At 51.9% G+C, this 21,663-nt stretch overlaps 1 protein-coding gene and 1 long non-coding RNA gene across 3 annotated transcripts; both read left to right on the top strand.

Moving 5' to 3' along the window:
* The first annotated feature begins 6,847 nt into the window (after positions 1–6,847).
* TMEM61 (transmembrane protein 61) lies at positions 6,848–21,450 on the top strand. 2 transcript variants are annotated; one of them, XR_014794189.1, is made up of 4 exons: positions 6,848–7,356; positions 14,444–14,796; positions 20,180–20,551; positions 21,167–21,450. XR_014794189.1 is itself a non-coding variant. In XM_084874732.1 (3 exons), the coding sequence occupies exons 1-3, from the start codon at positions 7,342–7,344 to the stop codon at positions 20,442–20,444; spliced, it is 633 nt and encodes a 210-aa protein (XP_084730858.1). In that variant the 5' UTR covers positions 6,848–7,341; the 3' UTR covers positions 20,445–21,450. The 2 variants fall into 2 exon arrangements, 1 of the variants encoding a protein (XP_084730858.1); XM_084874732.1 differs by having other exon boundaries at positions 20,180–21,450.
* Positions 11,426–13,726, top strand: LOC311617866. The gene is made up of 2 exons (XR_014794194.1): positions 11,426–12,276; positions 12,584–13,726. It is a non-coding gene; the product is annotated as an uncharacterized lncRNA (long non-coding RNA).
* Positions 21,451–21,663: the final 213 nt, after the last annotated feature.

The following is a 21,663-nucleotide window of genomic DNA, read 5'->3' on the forward strand; positions in this document are numbered from 1 at the left end:
ACATACAGAGTTACCTTATAATCCATCCAGCAAATCTGCTCCGAGGTTGTATTCCCAAGGGAGAGGAACACATCATATCCACACAAAAATCTGTACTAGTACATGAATGTTCACAGCATCAGTATTCATAGTAGCCAAAAAGTAGAAACACCTCAGATGTCCATCAACTGTTGAATGGATAAATAAAATGTGGTATGTCCTACCGTGGTCGGACGGCTCAGTTGGTTGGAGCATCATCTCGTACACCAAAAAGTTGTGGGATCTATTCCTGGTCGGTGCACATATCTAGGTTGCAGGATCAATCCCCAGTTGGGGCACCTATGGAAGGCAACTGATGGATGTTTCTTCTCACATTGATGTTTGTTTTATTCTCTCTCTCTCTAAAAACCAATAAAAACAACATATCCTTGGGGTGAGGATTAAAAAATAATAATAAATACAAAAGGTGGTATGCCCATACAATGGAATATAATTCAGCAATAAAAAGGAATGGAGCACATGGATGAGCCTTGAAACAGTATGCTAAGTGAAAGAAGCCAGATACAAAAGATCACGTTATATATTTCCATTTATATGAAATGTCCAGAATAGGCAAACCTATAGAGACAGGAAGTAATTATTAGTAGTTGCCTAGAGCCAGGAGGAATGGAAGAACTAGATGGCTAAGGGGTGTCGGGTTTCTTTTTGAGGGTAATGAAAATGTACTAAATGTATTATGGTGATGGATACACAGCTCTGTGAAGATATCAAAAGTCACTAAAGTGTACATATAAATGAATGAGTTTTATGGTACACTAGAGGCCTGGTGCATGAAATATGTGCACAGGGTGGGTGGGTGTCCCTCAGCCCAGTGTGCACCCTCTCCAATCAGAGACTCCTTGGGGGATGTCCGACTACTGGTTTATATCCCACAGGGATCAGGCCTACACCAGCAGTTGGACATCACTCTCACAATCTGGGAATGCTGGTTCCTAACTGCTCACCTGCCTGCCTGCCTGATCGTCCTAACTGCTCTCCCATGCTGACTTGATCTCCTTAACTGCTCTTCGCTGCCAGCCTGATCACCCCTAACTGCCTCTGCCTTGGCCCTGCCTCCATGGCTTTGTCTGGAAGGTCATCTGGAAGGTCCTCCGGAAGATGTCTGGTCTAATTAGCATATTACTCTTTTATTAGTATAGATAAATTACATCTCAGTACAGCTGGGGAAAAAAGAACAAAAACCCTTCTACCATATAGGGAACTTGGAGAATTAAATGGTATACCTAGCATAGTGTCTGACATTCAGTAGATAGCCAATGGATGCTAACTGTTATTCTGTTGATAATACAAAAGCTTAACAGTGTGTCTGTTGTCAACATCAGAATGGCACAGCCTGTGGTAATCTGTGCTGTGGTAGATGTTCCTTCCTTACCCCCAGCCCCAGCCTTTTCGTTGCCTGTTGAAATCCTGTCTGTATCACAACCCAGCTCAGAGGCTGCCTCGGCGAAGCCTCTGTATCTGTCTACTCAAAATTCTGGGACATTCTCTGTAGTATCCCCAGCAACAGGCATTCAGAGGCCAGCTCTTGTCACCATCTGGCTTGTTCCAAATTATTTGTGAACATTCACCCCATGTGTCCTGCCCTGTGGGTCCAGCATGTCCCCTGGCACAGAGGGCATGGTCCTATAACTAGCGATTTCACACACATACTCTATCTTTCCTGGCACAGCACCTGCGGAGGGCAGAATTCTCTGATGGCCCTCACGACCTTTGCCCTCTGGTTCCATGGCAAGAGGAATTTTGTCCGTGTAATTAAGATTACTAATCAGCTGACCTTAAGACAGAGCGATAGGTGGGCCTAACCTGAACCCAGGCGCCCTTTAAAAGCAGAGTTTTCTCCCGCTGGTAGCAGAAGAGGCAGGCAGAGAGGTTCACAGCTGGAGACAGATGTGATTTGAGGGAGGTTCTTCGTTGCTGAGGTGAAGGCGTCCATGGTGCAGGATCTGAGAGCTGAGAGCAAACCCTGGGGGGCATCCAGAAAGAAAACGGGGGCTCAAGTCCCACAACCACAGGAACAGAATCCTGCAGATAATCTGGAAGCAGGATATTTCTCCAGAGCTTCCAGATAAGAGCCGGCCCAGCCCACACCTTGACTTGATTTGGGTCTTGTGAAATCCTACGCAGAGAGCTCAGTTGACCCACCTGGATTTCTGACCTATGGAACTGTGAGGTAATAAGCACAGCTGACTCTTGAACAGCACACTGTGAGCTGCGTGGGTCCACTTGCAGGCAGGGTTTTTTCCATCTTGTAAACAGACAACAAACGTATGGTGTCAATAAATAGAGTACACTACCCTAAATGTATTTTTTTCCCTTATGATTTTCTTAATAACATTCTAGTTTCTCTAGCTTACTTTATTGTAAGATACAGTACATATGATACATTTAACATACAAAATATGTGTGAGTTGACTGTTTATGTTGTTGGTAAGGTCAACAGTACGCTAAGTTTTGGGGGAGTTAAAAGTTATTCCTTTCTTTAGGTTTTAAAACTTTTTATTTGCATATTTTAAAAATTGTGCATTCCAATCATTAAAATCATTTTAACAACAAAAAATAATGGCACTCTGACTAAACTGCATTTTACAGCCTGCAGGACACCGTGGGCAGCTTCATTTTTACTCCGGATTTCTTTTCTTTTTCTTTCTTTTTTTTTTAAAAATATATTTTATTGATTTCTTACAGAGAGGAAGGGAGAGAGATAGAGTTAGAAACATCAATGAGAGAGAGTCATCATGAGAGAGAATCATCGATCAGCTGCCTCTTGCACACCCCCTACTGGGGTTATGCCCAAAACCAAGGTACATGCCCTTGACCGGAATCGAACCCAGGACCCTTCAGTCTACAGGCTGACGCTCTATCCACTGAGCCAAACCGGTTTTGGCTTTACTCCGGATTTCACTGTTGTCCCCACCCAGCTCGTTCCTTCACCAACATGCACGTTTTTCTTGCCTGCCAGCCAGACAAGCAGGTGTGAGAGGCAGGTGCAGCCTTTGTTGTCTGTAGTTCTGATGTGAGAAGGGGCAGCACAGACACTTAAACTGATCCAACCTCTTTGCAAAAGTTATTCCTGGATTTTCAACTATGCCAGGCGTAGGATCAGCATTTTTTTTTTTCTATTTTTAAAAAAATATATATTTTGATTTTTACAGAGAGGAAGAGAGAGAAATAGAGAGCTAGAAATATCGATGAGAGAGAAACATGGATCAGCTGCCTCCTGCACACCCCCCACCGGGGATGTGCCCGCAACCAAGGTACATGCCCTTGACCAGAATTGAACCCGGGACCTTTCAGTTCGCAGGCCGACGCTTTATCCACTGAGCCAAACCAGTTTTGGCAGCATCTTTAATCTTTGTGTTATTCAAATGTCAACAGGGGAAGAAGGGGGTGTCATATTAAACTAATACGTTTGTGATCATTTGTTATGAAACAATAGAGAATTAATATGGCACCCGCCTGTAGAGAAAAGTTTTAACACCATTTTACAAGCGATGAGGGCCAGAGAGGGGCGGCCAGTTGCCCAGGAATGCACAGCCCATTAGTGGCAGAGCTGAGAGGCGAGGGTAGGGACCAGCAGACATGTTCTCTAAAGGTACAGATAGCAAAGATTTTAGGCTTTATGGGCTATATGGTTTACGTCACAATTCCTTAACTCTAACGTTGTAGCACAAAAGTAGTCTGTAAAAAATGAGCTTGGCTGTGATCCAGTAAGATGTTATTTATGGACATTAAAATTTGAATTTTGGCCGAAACCGGTTTGGCCAAACTGGTAGAGCGTCGGTCTGTGGACTGAAAGGTCCCAGGTTCGATTCCGGTCAAGGGCATGTATCTTGGTTGCGTGCACATCCCGGGTAGGGGGTGTGCAAGAGGCAGCTGGTCGATGTTTCTCTCTCATCGACGTTTCAAGCTCTCTATTTCTCTCCCTTCCTCTCTGTAAAAAAATCAATATATTTTTTAAAAATATATTTTTTTAAAATTTGAATTTTGTAAAATTTTCATGTATCATGAAATAGTCTTTTTATTTTTTTTATTTTTTCAATCATTAAAAAAAAACACACACACACATGTAAAAAGTCCTTCCTAGTGAGTAGGCCACATGAAAACAGGCAGTGAGCCAGATTTGATCTGTAGGACAGAGTCTGCCAGCCTGTTACACCTCAGGCAATTCACTTTCCTTTCCTGGGCCTATAAAAACAGAAGTCAGCCCAGTGGTTGAGCGAGGAACTATAAACCAGGAGGTTACAGTTTGATTATGGGTAAGGCCATATGCCTGGGTTGTGGCTCCATCCCTGGTGGTGGTCCTACTACGCGCCAGCTTTGAGATGGCACAAGGAGGGTGGGGTGGGGATAGGACATGAGATGTCCATATGTGCCCTCAAGGTGCTGTCTACAGGGTAGCCAGACATGTGAGTGAGTAACTAGAATGCAGTGAGATAGGGGAAGATGTTCACGATGAATTATGTGAAATGAAAATGAAAGCCATTGAAAAGGGCATGCCATGTGTGACCAGATTTTTGTAAAATGTGTACACTTAGAGTTATATCACAGCGCTACAGTAGCTGGTTGTCTCCAGGACGTGGTCCTGCAAAAGGGTGCTGGAGCCCTGTCCGGAGGCAGGAGGTGGGGCAGGGAGGGAGGCTGCTCTGCCAGGAAGATCATGGTTTCTCTCATTGCTTCTCTTCCACTTGCAGACATAATAATAATAATAATAATAATAATGGCCAATATTACTAAGTTCTTACTATAAGCCAAACACTGTTGCTAAGCACATTATATAATAACTCAGTTAACCCTTATAACAACCATAAGAGGCCTGATTCCAGTGCTTATTGCTTCTCCAAATGTGGCTGTGGGCCCGAGAGGGTGGGGAGGTGGGGGTCGGGGGGTGGGTAGAGCTTGTGCAGATTGAGGCTACATTTAGGGAAATGTTTTCCTCCCCTTACAGGCTTGGTAACTGTTCCTCACAGACTGTGAAGGGGGATATTCTGCATAAAGGTCTGGAAGATTCAGAACGACATGGGTTTTGGCACCTTCTCTCCCACCCCGACTCTACTCCTCACGGATAGACTGTGCGCGACACTGGGTGAGGCACTTGTCTCCCAGTGTTCTTGACTTCACTGAGCAATCCTTAACAAGAAAAACAAATATAATATTGTACATCAACTGTAATTGGAAAATAAGATTCTTAGAAGAACATGAAAAAACAGCTGGCTGGTGACGTTTGTAATAAGTGGGTGCGCCAAAAGCTGGTGACCGCTTTCTCCTCCGAGTCTCCAACCTGGTGCCAGGGAATAGCTGAGGCTGCCGGTTCAGAAAGGGTCTGCAAGGATATCCAAGCTCATGGGGCTCCCGAGAGATTCCAAAAGGTGGGGAAGAGGAAGAGGGAGCCAGGAGAATGGGCCAGATCCCTGGGTTCCAAGCAGGACCTAGTGCCGTGATCCTGGCCCTGCTGGGTCTGGCTGGGTCGTGAGCCAAGTCACGCCCAGTCCTTCCCCTCAGAGAGTCACCCCTGTCTAAGGAGCTTCTCAGACAGAGCCATTGTTATTTGGGAGTGCAGCCTGCCAGCTCTGAGGGGAGTCATTGGCATGGGTGAGGGGACTCAGGCCCTGCCTGTCCCCTGCCTTGTCAGAGCAGCAGGAAAAGACAAAAACAAAACCCAAACAGACCGAGGCTGGTCTGGGAATCAGCTCCCTTGGACCCCCATGAACTTGCCAAGGTTTAGCCAGCCTGTGACTTTGTCCGGGCTTTGCACCTGCTACTTCCTCCAGCCTGGATGCTCTGCCCATCCCACCTTTCCAAGATAACTCCTGTGTCCTTCCCTAGAAGAACACACACACACACACACACACACACACACACACACACACACACACAGCTGATCCTCCAGACACCCGAAAAACCAGTCCACAAAAACTGCTGTTAGCTTGCACTTGTTAAACGCCCAGTGTTTAACCTCAAGTGCTTAACTCATTCAGTGCTCACAGTTTTTTAAATATATAAATATTTTATTGATTTCAGAGAGGAAGGAAGAGATAAATAGAAACAGCAATGGTGAGAGAGAATCACTGATGGGCTGCCTTCTGCACACCCCACACTGAACCCCGGCACGTGCCCTGATGGAACCGTAACCTCCTGATTCATAGATGCTGCTCAGCCTCTGAGCCCCCCCAGCCAGCTGGACCATCCTCACACATCTGAATCTTCAGCCCTCCGTTAACACAGGAGGAAGGCTCAGAGAAGTGAGGTCTCCCATCAGGTGGGAGGCCTGCTCTCAAGGAGCCAGGGGAAGCACCTACCCGCGGGCCTTTATTTCTGAGACTGACTTCTGCTAGGCGGTGAGGTCTTGGGGGTCTCCCTTAGCCTAGGGCTGGCTCTCAGACTGACCTGAGGGAGAAGAAAAGCCAGTTGGGTAAACGGAGTTTGCGGTAAAGCACTGAGGCCTGCGACTTTCCCGCTTTGGGTCTCAGTTTCTCTTTCTGTAAAGTGGGAGTAGGAAGGGGGGGCTCCGGAATCCTAGATCCCCCTCTGGCTGGGCATTGGTGGCTCTCAGAGCAGCTGTCTCCGTCCACCCCCCCTCCACCACCCCCCCCCCCCCCCCCCCCCCCCCGCACACACACACCATCACCCGGGAGGGGGGTGGGACGTAGTGGGAGCAGGACAGCCCCAAGGCCAGAGGATTCCCTTCCGCTCCAGGTAACAACGGCCTCGGCGCGCCCGGTGCAGGGAACCCTAACCCTCGCCAGCCCCACGCGCGCTTTCGCTTTAAGGCCGGGCGGGGCGGCACCGGGAGCCGCCCCGGAGTCGCGGGGGCTGGTCCCGGAGTTTCCGCCCGACCCGGCGGCCGGCTGGACGAGGATCCCGGGAGGGGAGCGGCGGCCCCGCCCCGAGCCCGAGCGCAGAGGGCAGGTCCGCAGGGTCGGAGCCGGGGGTCACCCAGCCCGTCCTGGGCGAGCCCCGCGGAGCAGCCGATGAGCCGCTGGTGCGCGCCGCCGGGGACCGCGCCTGCGGGGGAGTCCGCCCGGCACCTCCGCTCGGGCGGGGCGGCGGCGGCCCCGACGGCCGCGGCTGCGGGTAGGAGACAGGAGAGATCCCGGGGCCAGACCCGGACCCCACCTTAGCGCTCCTGCGCGGCGCGGAGAGGGGGCTCGGGATCGTCGCCAGGGCCACCCCCTGACGGCCGGCGCCCCCTGCAGACCCGAACGAGGGACGCGTTTCCAGGGGCTCGCCGCTCCGGCTCCGACAGCCACCATGCCTCTGCCCCCCGCACCCCCGCGCCCCGGCCGCCCCTGACGCCCGCGCGCCATGGCTGCGCCCCAGGTGGGTACGAGCTTCCTCCCGTCTCCGCTCCTTCGGGAGCAGCCCGGCTCCGCCCGACGCCCCCCGGCTGGTCCCTTCCCCTCGCCCTGACCGGAGGGAGGGCTTGCTGGGCGTCTTCTGGGTTGTAACTCGCTGAGTGGCCTTGGGCCCAGGCGAGCAGGGCCTCCGTGTAGGTGGAGATTATGGTAAAGTGACCAGACGTCCCGCTTTTGGCGGGACAGTCCCGATTTCCCACAATTTGTCCCTGCGTCCCGCAGCGTTTTAAAAAAGTTTTTAAAAAACTTTTTAAAAAACGCTCGGGACAAATTGTGGGAAATTGGGACTTTTTAATTTTTTAAATATATTTTCTTGATTATTTTACAGAGAGGAAGGGAGAGGGATAGAGAATTAGAAATATCGATGAGAGAGAAACATCCATCAGCTGCCTCTTGCACACCCCCTACTGGGGATGTGTTCCCAACCAAGATACATGCCCTTGACCGGAATCGAACCTGGGACCTTTCAGTTCGCAGGCCGGCGCTCTATCCACTGAGCCAAACCAGTTTCGGCAAATGGGGACTTTTTTAAAACGCCGCGGGACAAATTGTTGGAAATCGGGACTGTCCCGCCAAAAGCGGGACGTCTGGTCACCTTAAGATATGGCCACTTCTAGCTTAGACAGCAGGGTTCCGTTCTTTACGGCAAACCGGCACCGAACGGTCCCTGGTGGGCAGCAGGGCACCGCGGTGTGTCTGCGTCCATGTCACAGAGGAGGGGAGGGAGGCGTGGAGGAGCCAGGCGTCCTGCCCAGGGTCAGAGCAGGGCCGTTCTCTGTCCGGCTCCCTTGGCGTCACCGAGCTTCACGTACAGCTTGCCACCTTGTCACCTCATCTTCACAACGTACTCCTCCCTGGGAGGTAGGGATGTGAGCTCAGAGACGCTGGGCTGCCTGAGGGAATGGCCGTAGTCAGCGGGGCCATCCATCAGATGCAAGGAAAGGCCTCCTGTGGCTGGCGGGAGGCAGGCGAAGGTGGCAGCTGCCTTTGGGAAGACTTTGGGAAGAGGCGGCATTGGGCAGGGTCTTGAAGAGGTGGGGCTGTGAAATGAGGGCCCTGGATGGGGACCGAGGGCTCCCCAGCCTGGGAGAGCAACAGGTGTAGGGGCCCCCTGGTGGCAGGAGTTGGGATGTGTTTGTGTGGGGGAGGGGGAGGGAGGTGAGGGAGGAGAGGGCGGTGAAGGAGGGCGCCATCCTGGCAGGCTGAGTGCGGGGGACCAGTGCTTCTCTGGGGTTGGGTTATTCCCTCCAGGGCAGGGAGTTCCTTCTTCCTCCCCCAGCAGGGTAAAGTGTGCACAGGTGTGAGAGTTTGTTACCTGGCCCTTAGCTGGTCTGCCTAGAGCTGGCCAGCAGAGTGTCTGTGTGTGTGTGTGTGTGTGTGTGTGTGTGTGTTTTAAAATACACTTTTATTGATTTCAGAGAGGAAAGGAGAGGAAGAGAGAGAGAAAAAAAAAATTAATGATGAGAGATAATCACTCATCATTGATCAGCTGCCTCCTGCACGCCCACTTCTGGGGATAGAGCCTGCCACCTGGGCATGTGCCCTGACCCGGAATCGAACCATGACCTCCTGATTTATAGTTCGAGGCTCAACCACTGAGCTACACTAGCCCGGCAGGGTGTGGGTTCTTGACTTTGTGCAGGAAAGATTGCGCAACAGGAGTGCAGGTGATTGAGAGTACTTGATTAGAGCTGTGGACAGGGAGACAAGGAAGGGCTTCAGATAGAAGAAGCAACAGGAGGGCCTGGGCGGGGCTGCTTTTGCTCACTGCAAAGTCCAGGAGAATGGGGCCGTGGAGACAGGTTGCAAATCTCATGGGGACCCTTAGAAGTTAGGGGATGCACTCCGATAGGGGAAGAAGAGGGAAGGAGATGGCGGGAGCTTATTCCAGGGAGGGGGGGACCTGCTGGGTCCTTTGTTTTGAGGGTATTTATTTATTTTTAAAATGCTATAGTTTCTATATTTTTAAAAGATTTTTATTGATTTCAGAGAGGAAGGAAGAGGGAGAGAGATAGAAACATCCATGATGAGAGAGACTCATGGATCGGCTGCCTCCTGCAAGTCCCCCACTGGGGATCGAGCCCACAACCATGGCATTTGCCCTTGACCGGAATCCAACCTGGGACCATTGAGTCCGCAGGCCGACGCTCTATCCACTGAGCCAAACCGGCTAGGGCATGTTTTGAGGGTTTTTAAAGGCTGGGAATTTAAGGGCGGTCTCAGAGGAGATTACAACCTTTTAGGGTTGTGGTCTCTACCGATTGGTCAGCACCAGGGCAGGGTCATTAGTCATTACAGCTGGTCCAGGAGTTGCCCACCAAACGTTGCTGCTTTTCTGGGCCTGAATTTGGAATACTACTGAGACCTACATGCTATCTCTAGGGAGGTGACCTTTTGCATCTGGCTGTAAGTTGCTCAGCCAGTGCGTTCAGCTACCTGCCTCAGGTTCCCTATTCTACTTGCCAAGGAATCTTCCTAGCTTCTTACTGTCCTGCCTCAAGGTGAGTAAGCTGTCAGAAGGCACCTCTGAAACAGGTCAGGAGAACCTTGGGCCGGGACACCTGCTGCTGATAATCAGCCAGAGCTCCGATCTGTACATAATGAAAACCACACAGCAACAGGCCAGGCTGTCCTTCCCCCAGTGGACACTGGCACCCTCCATCCTGGAATGGCAGGGAGCCTGTGTCCTGCCTGCTGACGGGGATCCACATGGAAGGAAGGAGACCCGCACAGAGGGAGGTGCCCTCACCAGTGAGAGCATGCTAAGGGCAATTGCATGGGCTTGTCTGAGGAGGACAGTGCCTTCTAGAGCGTGAGAAGGGCCTGTACTAACGTCTTACAGGACATGCCCAAACTGGTATGACTCAGTGGATAGAGTGTCAGTCTGCGGACTGAAAGGTCCCAGGATCGATTCCGGTCAAGGGCATGTACATTGGTTGCATGCACATCCCCAGTAGGGGGTGTGCAGGAGGCAGCTGGTCGATGTTTCTCTCTCATCGATGTTTCTAGCTCTCTATCCCTCTCTCTTCCTCTCTGTAAAAAATTAATAAAATATATATTTTTAAAAAAAGACTTACAGATACATCTCTTCACAGCAAGGTCTCACCTTCCTATGCTTAAACATTCAGATAGATCTAAGCTGTGCACATCCAGGAATTTGAGTCAGACTAGACCTGGGTCCAAGCTTGACACTGACCTCGGACAGACTGACAGTTTTCTAGGCCCATGTCCTCAGAACATGTTGCTGCTCTGAGGGTCACGTGATGGGATCCCAGTAAAGTGCTTGGTGTGATGTCCAGCCCATGGAAATGCCCAGCACACACCGGCTGTCATCACCATTGTGTATGTAGGCCCAGGGAGAATGGAAAGGAAACATGCACATGGGGATCATGCTCATCTCTGCGGAGCAGGCTGAACGCTCATCTCTGCTTTGCATTGTTACCCCCTCGGTGGTTCCCTCCTCTTCCCACAGGAAAGAGCATCGTGAGTTACCAGTGCAGGCGTGAGTTCTTCAGGTGTTGAGAAACTTCGTTGTATCTGGGTGTGGGCAAAGTCTCTCACCTGTCTGGCTCCTGTGTCATTTGCAAAACAGGAATTTCTTTCCCTGCCCTGTTGCGAGGGGTCAGATGAGATGCTGGGTTTGAAGGGCAACTGTCAAGTGCTATAGATACAGCCCAGGGCTTATGGTGATGGATTTGCTGTTTTGGTGTGTTTTTTTTTCAAGTTGGTCTCTCCAGCTTTTTCTCTTGACAGTCTCTCCTTGCTGTCTGACTTTGGGGGGAGGGTAGTCAGGTTCTTTTCTTCCCCCTGAGCTGGAAACAGAAGGCACTTGCCCCAAAGACAGATTCACGGGCAGAGAAATGCAGGTAATTTGCAAATGGCCCAGAGGGATTGGAGTATATTTTAGATTCTATCATTACATGTATAGATTCTCTCTCCCACATGTGCATGCACACACATACACCCACACACTTAAAAAAAATTTTTTTTTTATTGATTTCGGAAAGGAAGGGACAGGGAGAGAGAGATAGAAACATCAATGATGAGAAAGAATCATTGATCAGCTGCCTCCTGTACACCCACCTCCATTGGGGACGGAGCCCGCAACCAGGGCATGTGCCCTGACCAGGAATCAAACAGTGACCTTCTGGTTCATAGGCTGACACTCAACCCCTGAGCCACATTGGTTGGACCATACACATTCTCTTATTGATAAGATGGGTGGATTTATTTTTTAGACACACACACTTAATTTAATATAATTTATTTATTAATTTTTTTAATTGATGAGAAAGAGAAAGAGAGAGATATCAGTGTGACAGAGAAACATTGATTGGTTGCCTCCTGTATGCACCCTGACCAGGGAGTGAGCCCTCAACCTAGGTGTGTGCCCTGACTGGAATCAAACCTGCAACCTTGTGGTATGTGGGACGATGCTCCAGCCAACTGAGCCACACGGCCAGGGCACCACACATACATTTTATTTTATTTTTTTAAAGAAATGTTTCCTTTCGGCTTTTTAATTATTTTTTTATTTTTATTGATTTTTTTTACAGAGAGGAAGCTAGAGGGATAGAGAGTTAGAAACATCGATGAGAGAGAATCATCGATCAGCTGCCTCTTGTACACACACCCCCCCCTCCCTGACAGGGGATGTGCCCGCAACCAATGTACATGCCCTTGACCGGAATTGAACCTGGGACCTCTCAATCTGAAGGCCTATTCACTGAGCCAAACCGGTTATGGCCACACATACACTTTAAAACACATTTGGAAACATACTCTTAAAAAATTTTAAATTTATTTTCTATTATAATTGACATACAGTATTATATTAGTTTCAGGTGTACAACATCGTTATTCAACATTTATATACCTTACAGCAGTGTTTCCCAACCTTCTCTCATGATGAGAATCACCTGGTGGAGTTGTTAAACCACAGATTCCTGAATCCGAACTACGAAGTGCTAAACTAGAATTTTTGGGAACATATAGGTAAAATTGTATACTTAACTAGTGCTCTAAGACAGATTTTATATACAGAGCACTAAGTTAGGTATGCAATTTTACCTATATGTTCTCAAAAATTCTAGTTTAGCACTTCTTAGTTGGGATTCAGGAATCTGTGTTTTAACAACTCCACCAGGTGATTCTCATCATGAGAGAAGGTTGGGAAGCGCTGCCTTACAGAGTGAGCACCAAAATCAATCTAGTAACTATCTGCCGCCAGACATAGTTTATTGCCATGTTATTGACTCTCTTCCCTATGCGGTACTTTCTATCCCCGTGACTTAGGTTATAACAGGAAGTTTGTACTCCTTAAGCCCCTTCCCCTTTCCACCCCTCCCTCCACCCTCTGGTGGGAACATGCCCTTTTGAAACCTGAAGCTTCACCGACTGTATCTGGAACATTGTGCACCCCGCTCTGCTCCCCTAGGAGAAGGCCTCTGAACAGCAGCTCCCCAGGGCCTGGCTCTGATGTGCCACGTCTGGCTGGGAGGTGTTTCTGGCCATTGAAGTCTCTCTGAGGTCTGTGAGTTCCCTGCTCCTCTGGCTCAGCGTTTGGGAGGGGAGATGGAACCACACTGAGCTCTCCCAGCAGCCTGCTGGAGCACCTGCTCCGTGTCCGGATGAGGCAGCAGGCCCAGAGCAGTGGGAGGCTCAGCCCAGGACACAGCCGGGAGCTGCGGTGTAGGGACCAGAGTCAGGCCTCTGCTTCGCGGCTGGCACTGGAGCTGCTGGGATCCTCTGGGATCCTCCCTCACCCACTCTTCCAGCTGTGAGCAGGCTTTTCACACAACTAATATTTGGCCAGCGACACTTTCCCCCTCACTGAAGGGAATTTCTTTAACAAGCCTTTATTTAGCAGCTATTATGTGCTAGGCCTTGGGGGGTAGAGCAGCGAACGGGGCCAGTATGGACAGCGAAGGAGAAGTTAATCGCAGGTAAGTACTGTGGTCCAACAAGGCCGAGGGGATTGGATATTTAAAGATTTCGTGGGTGGGGCTGAGCTGAGCTTTGAGGGGAGGTAATGGACAGTTACCAGGAAGAGAACAGCATGTGCAACGCCTTTGGGGACCACACACACACACACACACACACACACACATACACACACGCGCGCACACACACACACGCGCACACACACACACACACACACACACACGTGTTAGCCCCTTCCTGTCTGGCCAGGCTTCCTCCCAGTGTTTTTGTTGTTCTTTACCCAGTTGAGATAACACTATAGGGGTAAGTAGGTATTCTAAGTTGAAAAAAAAGTAAGATATCAAAAGCATTTCCCTCCTGTTGTTAAACATTTGTGCTGAGCTTGATTTTTTTTTTTTTAAAAAAAGAAGTCATTAATAGTCCAGAGGTTGTGCCATGATTTACCCACCATTTATTTCCCTAGAGTTGGGCATGTTGGCTCTTTCTAAGTTAGGATCATTATAAATAAGGCCACAGTGGACATTTTTTGTGCACAGTTTTGCTTCAGATCATGCATTTTACCTTCGGACATCTCCGCGCCCTCCTTCACACCTGCTCCTTTTCCTGTCCTGCCTTTCGTGTCTTCCTCTGTCAGACGGAGGGGGCGCTGTCGACCCCTCGGCATTGTGACTGGGTGAAGTGAGGAACGTGTCACCAGCCAGCCCGACCCTGGCAGGCCCGATGGCCCCAAGAGGTGTTTGCTCTTCTCCCTCCAGCCGGTGGAGTCTTATACCCACTGGGCAGAGGAGGCCTCTGAGGCCTGGGGGGCGGGGGGGGGGGGAAGCTCAGAGCAAACATGGCCACCCTCACTGAACTCCTCCTCGATCCCAGGCTGGCGCTAGCAGCTTCAGACACCTCCACTGTGACCTTCAACCAAAGCTAGGAGCATCATCTCCATTACACAGATGAGGACACTGGGGCACAGCGCCCTCAGATGACCTCTCCAGGGTTGCCCAGTGAGCTCAGGCGGAGGAGAACTCAAACCCAGGCTCCCAGTACTTGGCAGGCTGCTCACATGCCGGTTTTTTTTTTCTTTTTCTTTTTTCTCTCCTTTCTCTCTGCATGTCCAGAGCTGTGACAGGGGCCGAGTGGCCTCCACCCTCCGCTACTGCCTGTCGGTCTGCGGCACCGTGTTCCTGATAGCCGGGACGCTCTGCTTCGCGTGGTGGAGCGAAGGGGATGATAAGGGCGTTCAGCCCAGCCAGCCGGCCCCACCCACTGGGCACCCTGTGCCCGAGGCCCCCAGGCCCCTGCTCAGGTCCATCAGCTTCTTCTGCTTCGGGGCAGGCGGCTTGCTGCTGCTCCTGGGCCTGCTGTGGTCCATCAAGGCCCATGCCTGGGGGTCACCCCGACGTGACCCGTATCACCTCTCCAGAGACCTGTACTACCTCACGGTGGAGCCGTCGGAGAAGGAGAGCTGCAGGTTCGTGGGGAGTGGCGGGGTTGGGCTGCAGGCTGGGGCCATAGGTGGGGCACCCACCATTCCGTCATCATGCATTCGCTCAGCAAACTCTCATGGGGTTCCTCCTCAGGCATTTGTCCGTGCCTTGGGGATCTGAAGGCTGATCAGCACAATCCTAGGAAAGAGTTTAAAGCCCCATGACAGAGGTAGAGTGGCCTCCCCATGGGGTAGAGCTGTGAGAGAGGCATAGACACAGTCCTGTAGAGATATGGGGAAATCCAGGAAGGCTTCCTGGAAGAGGTGGAAAGCTGAGCTCCGCATGGTGTGGGGCAGAGCAGCACAGTGGTTAAGAGCCCAGGCGCAGGCGTCAGACTGACTAGGACCCTCTCTTGGTTCTACTAGCTAGCAGTAGGGCTTCAAGTATTATAGATCATGCAACCCCACTGAGCCTCAGCCTCGTCTGAAATAAAACAGGAATAATAACAGCAGCAATAATAGCAAACACCTGTGTAGTACTGACCGTGGGCCAGACACTGTTCTATGTGCTTCTTCATATATTTACTCTTTTAATCCTTATAGCAGTCCACTGAAGTAGGTACGGTTATTTGCTCCATTTATAGACGAGGAAACGGAGGCACCACGATGTCACTAAGTCAGTGGTTGGCAAACTGTGGCTTGAGAGCCACATGCAGCCCTTTGGCCCCTTGAGTGTGGCTCTTCCACAGAATACCATGTACCCTAATTAAGTTAATAACAATGTACCTACCTATATAGTTTAAGTTTAAAAAATTTGGCTCTCACAAAGAAATTTCAATCGTTGTACTGTTGCTATTTGGCTCTGTTGACTAATGAGTTTGCCGACCACTGTACTAAGTAACTTGCCCAAGGACACCCAGGTAGTGTATGTCAGGGCCAGGACTCGGACCAGAGTCTGTGCTGTCACCCATCCCCTGGCTCAGGGGACACAGGGAGAATGAAATGAGATGATGTGTATGTAGAACTTAGCCCAGTGCCTGGCGTGCAGTAGGTGCAGTAAATGTCAACCTGACCTCAAGAGGCGAAGGTGGCGAGAGGCGGTTAGGCAGGCAGAGTAGCATGTACAAAGGCTCAGCGGAGTGGGGGGCAGAGACAAACATCTTGCAATAGACAACATTTCTCAAGCTTCATTTTCATTTTTACTCCCTCTTAGGAGGCTCTTTGGGCATTTTTTTTTCTCAATCCTCCCCTGTAAAGTTTAAATGCCACAGTTACATTATATATGTGTTTATGTTCTGTATGTGTATCTATGCTTTACATCACCAATACCAAGAGCCAATTTTTGCTTTGTTGAGTAAGTGAATTATGCTTGCACTTATTATGTGTTTATTCATTTGACCAAGTATTGGGTGTACCCACATGTCAGGGGCCTACGTACATCTTCTCAGCCCTCTTTCCCCTGCAAGACAAGAACTGGCGCCCTGTCCGGCCGACATGGCTCAGTGGTTGAGTGTCGACCTATGAACCAGGAGGTCACCGTTTGATTCCTGGTCAGGGCATATCCCCGGGTTGCGGGCTCAATCCCTACCCTGTTTCCCCGAAAATAAGACAGTGTCTTATATTAATTTTTTTCTCCCAAAGTTGCGCTAGGTCTTATTTTCAGGGGATGTCTTATCTTTCCATGCGCTAGGTCTTATTTTCGGAGGATGTCTTATTTTCGGGGAAACACGGTAGTGTGAGGCATGCAGGAGGCAGCCGGTCAATGATTCTCTCTCATCATTGATGTTTTTCTCTCTCTCTTTCCCTCTCCCTTCCTCTCTAAAATCAATAAAAAATATATTTTTTTTTTAAAAAAGGGAGGAGGATGCATGCTGAGTTAAGGAATGTAACAGGTTATTCCACTGCTGGCTTGTGAATCCTTGAGGTCAGAGACAATAGAGTATTCAACAGAGGCCACTTAGCCCAATGGCTGGGCCTTGGTGTGACCCCACTGTTAGAAGGCAGGGCCTTGGGGACTCTCCAGCCAAACTCTTCACTTTGTGGGTCAGGACCCAGTTGCAGAGAGACCGGTGACTGGTCACACCACAAGTTAGTGGTCAGCTGGAACCAGGCCAGGCCTCAGGGCCCCCTGGCCCAGAGCTGGCCCTCCCCGCCCAGGGTGGCCTGTGTGTAGGGGTGGGTGTTGTCTGTACACACAGCCATGTTGACCCAACAGGGCCTGGCCACAGCTGTAGGTGGGGCCACCAGCCTTCCCTCCCTGCCGGGCCAGGGAGGAGGCCCTCCCAGGAGGCCGCGGAGTGCTCCAGGGTTGGAGACCCGTCTTAGATTCAGCACTGGGTGCTGGAGGTCAGGGAGGCTGCTGCTGTTCGTGCCCTGTCCCTGGGGCTGACCCAGCCCAGCCCTGCCGCCTGGGAGACCAGCATCTGGCCCCAGGGGGAGGTCACTCTACTGCTCCTGTCCCAGGCACCTCACTCTCCGAAGATAAACCCAGAGAGAGGCCTTCTGGGTGATGGCTTAGCCAGGTGTTTCCCCCTCGGACCTCATTCTCCATTTACTTATCTACTTGTTCTTTCACACATTTAACAACATTTACCGAGTGCTGTGTGGTGGGTCCTTTGACAGCGCCACACTGGACAAAACCCCTGCCCTCTAGGGGCTCCCATCTTATGTGTGAGCCCCTGAAGAGGGTGGCTAGACAGGACGCACCCCAGGAACACCACCCTCAGTGAGCACAGCAGAAAATGCATGGTCCTATTCAGACAGGAGTGTTTCAGTCTCTGCTCTTTTTTTTTTTTGATAAGCTGTGTGTCCTTGGGCATGTTACTTAGGCTCTCTGAGCCGTGTCTGATTCCTCATCTGTCAGCCGCAGGTGACAGAGCCTTTCCCCAGGATTGTGGTTAGGTTCAGATGAGATGACAGGTGGGGAAGTGCGTACAGTTTAAAGTTCGTGCACACATTATCTTTTGCTGCCATTAGGATGCTTTCCAGTTTTACAGTGGATGCTCTCTATGCCCACTAACTGATCTGAGCCTCAACTGCTCATAAGTGGAGCAGCTTATGAGGTACATGGAAGGGTTAGGCCCATTTTACAGATGAGAAAGCTGAGGTTTGGAGAGATTAGGCAGAGGTGTGGCTGAGAAGTGACCAAGGCAGGAGAGGCTGGAAGCCTTCTTGCCTCCTTTTTTTCTGAGTGTTGTCAAAGCTTTTTCCATTTTTCTCTGCCTTGAATCTATAAAATGACAATCGTTACCCCCATTTTACCGACAAGGAGAAAGAGGCTCCGAGAGGGTTGTGAACACAGCCTTGGCCACACAGCAATAGAACCTGGTTTGCCTGCCTCCAGGAGCAATGATCTTCGCCTGCCCTCCCCTGCAAAGGATGCTGGGAGTGCAGAGTAGGATGAGGTCTCTTATTAGCTTCCTCGGCTGCCAGGCTCCTGGGCTGGCTCAGAGGAGGAGGGCCTGGGAGAGAAGTTTGGAGGAGCACTGAGTGGGGAATCCCAGCTTTGGCTCCCGGCTGGTGCCCTCCATCACACTGCCTGCTCCATGGCCTGTCTGTGGCTGGAGCAGCAAGCCTGCCCCCCGCTCTGAGGGCTGCGTTGGGCTTGGGCGGAGAAGACACGTTGCCAGAGACACGCCATGGCCCCAGCGGATGATGGGTGCTCACATGAGGGGCATCGGCAGGTCCCAGCTTGGCACCTCCTAACCCCTAGTCCCCTCCACTTCCTCTCTGTTCTCTGGGCCAGCCTCTGCCGTCGCCACTCCACCAGCTGCAAACTGGTGACCCAGCGCAGCCCTCAGAGCGGCCCACTGGGAGGCAGGCTTGCTGCTCCAGCCACAGACAGGCCATGGAGCAGGCAGTGTGATGGAGGGCACCAGCCAGGAGCCAAAGCTGGGATTCCCCACCCAGTGCTCTTCCCCACCAGCTGCAAACTGGTGACCCTGGGCGAGGGACAGCCTTTCTGCGGGAGATCTGGGGTGAGCTTTGCTCCCCACGCCCCTTCCCCAAGGAGACCTTTGAGACTTGGTGGCTGGCGGCCATTTACAGAGCGTGTGCTGAGCAGCCCTGATTATCTCATTTAACCAGCACACAGTTCTGTGGGGGAGGGGCCGTCATTGACCCCATTCACAGAGGGGAAACTGAGGCTCGGATTAACGGCGTTCCTGAGCCTGGTCGCCCACCAGGAGTGTGGCAGAACAGGGAGTTGAACCAGCCAGTGCGCAGACTCGCAACCAGGCCTCGAGTGACTGCGGTGAGAAGGGACTTCCAGGATCACTTAGGGAACCCCTGTGTCTGACAGTATCGCCCCCAGAGCAGAAGCAGGCCTCGGGCAGACACTCCCACCCCACAGAGCCCTAAGGGGGGAGGGAAAGGGACTCCCCACAGATAACCCCCTGAGAGCTGGGTCTGTTCTTGGAGTCCAGCTGCAGAGCCTGGATGGAGGAGCCTCGGGACCTGGTTCGTGCCTCACGTCCCTGCCCGGTGGTTCATTTCAGGGAGCCGGAGGCCAGTTTCAGAAAGCCAGGCTGCTCAGAGACAGGCGTGGCTGACTGTATGCCCGGGGCAGACAAGCAGAGGTACACCCTTGGCGGACGGACCACATCAGGGCCTCCGGCATCCAGATGGGCAGGAGAGCTGAGGTCTCCCATCCTGCTCGGAGCGTCCACGGCTCTGGCTCTTGTGAGAGAGATGACAGCCCGATCGGGCGTGGCTCAGTGGTTGAGCGGCGACCCAGAAACCAAGAAGTCATTGGTTTGATTCCCAGTCAGGACATATGCCCAGGTTGTGGGGCTTGATCAGTAGGGGGCATGCAGGAGGCAGCCGATCAATAATTCTCTCTCATCATTGATGTGTGTGTCTCTCTCTCTCCCTCTCCCTTCTTCTCTGAAATCAATAAAAGTAAGTTTTAAAAAAGAGGTATGACAGTAAGCCGGGAGCCCTTCTGCCTGTGCACCATCATTCAATCTTTCAACAAACACCCCCCCCCTCCCCCGCCAACCCCAGCATCTGCCCTCAGCTCCATGACCCCCAACGTCAGTCCCTGCCCCAGAGGACAACCAGGTGGGGTCTGTGTGGCAGCAGAACACTGTGGGAGCCCAGAGCACTCTGGGAGCTTTGCTGGGGGAGCTGGCAGCCAGGAAAGCTTTCCAAGGGAGTCTCAGGGGACAAGTGGGGACCAGCAACAGGATAGGATGAAGCGGGTGAGGTCTCTCTCTACAGAGAGAGCCGCGGAGGCCTGTGAGCATGTGGGGGAGGGCAGGGCGGGTGGGACGGACAGCTGAGGTTGGCAGGAAAGCTCATGCTAAGCTCTATGGGGTCCCGGGGGACCCGCAAAGAGTTTGACTAAGGCAGGGCCCTCCATCTCTCTCCGACACCCGGTGGGTTCCCCCTGCCCCTGCTAACAGCCTCTGTTCTCCTGTCCCTCTAGGACCCCAGAGCTGGTGCCCATCCCCACTTATGAGGAGGCCGTGCGCTGCCCGCTGGTGGAGGGGCCCCCGGCACCACCCGCGTACCCCACGGAGGAAGACCCGCCATGCAGCGCCTCGGGGGCTGCCCTGCTTGGGGGCCCGCCCGCCTCGCCTCCGCCCAGCTACGAGAGTGTCATCCCTGCCGCTGCTGCCGTCCCCGGAGAGACAATGCTAGCTGGTCCAGGCCACAGTGGGAGGACAAGAAAGGCCCCTCACAGGCCCTGAGTCCAGAGACAGTGCATGAGCTTCTCGCAGTGCCTGCCGCGGGGCCTGGCTCACAGCAGGCCCTCCACGGGCACTGGGCTCTCAGGGCTGTTTTATTCTGTGGCTGTGTAACAAGTGCTTAGTGTGAATCCATTTTCTCATCTCTCCGGGCTCTGTGGGCTGCCTGGGCCCGGCGGGTGGTTCTTCTGCTCCAGGCGATGGGTGTGGGGCTGCCTCCCTGGGGGCACTCCTCCCGCTGGCAGGGAGAGCTGGCGGGAGAGTTCATTGTGCGGATGAGAAAAGGGGGGCCCTGAGGCAGAGCCAGGACTGGCCAAGGTCACACTGAGCTCATAACCAGAAGGATGTGGACTCTGCATTCAGAACACTGTGCTGGTTCCACCATGGTGACCTTAGACACGTGACTGTCCCTCTTTCTGCCTCCGTGTGCTCACCCATAAAATGGGAATTGGGAATTACAGTGGCATCACCCTCTGCCTCAGAGAGCTCAGCTAAGGAGATTAAATGAGATGACAGCTGCTGACATTGAGGCTGCAGCTCAAGGCTAAGGCATGTGATAGATGCGGCTTTCTCAGCCCAGGGGCAGTGTCCCTGGAGTCCATGCTGATAGTCAGAGTTGTTCACAGAGGTAAGCCCCACCCCCTCCAGCAGAAGCACATTCAGCTTCTGCTCCCATATCTCCCGGGAAGGGAGCCGGTTCCCTCTCCTGCTTTCCTCCTGTCCAGCTACATTATCCATCCCTACATCTCTGTTCCAGCCCATTCTCAGAGGAGCAAACCTGCTTAGAGAGGTTAAGTAACCTTTCCGGGGTCACACAGCAAGCAGGGACTCAGAGTCCTGGGGCTCAGCTGAACTTTTACCGAGGGCATACTGTATGCTGGGCCGCCCTCTGCCCTGGTTTTACATCCTCAAGCCTGCTCTGCTGCAGGTGGGGTTCCCATCTAGCAGGCCTGGAGACTGAGCCTCAGGGAGGAAAGTCACAGAGAATAAAGGCAAAGCCAGAGCTTGAGCTTCCCTCTCTCTCTCTCTCTCTCTCTCTCTCTCTCTCTCTCTCTCTCTCTCTCTCACACACACACACACACACACACACACACATCATAAGCATCCTGAGGATGTGGGTGGGGATTGATCCCCCTCCTCCCTCTCTCACCCTGAAATTCCTAAAGAGTTAATGGGCTCCCCGCTGGGAAGCAGAGCCCAGCCCACCTCCTACCTCCAAGCG

Source organism: Pipistrellus hanaki, assembly GCF_964339955.1.
Source record: "Pipistrellus hanaki genome assembly, chromosome: 2".
Classification (NCBI taxonomy): domain Eukaryota; kingdom Metazoa; phylum Chordata; class Mammalia; order Chiroptera; family Vespertilionidae; genus Pipistrellus; species Pipistrellus hanaki.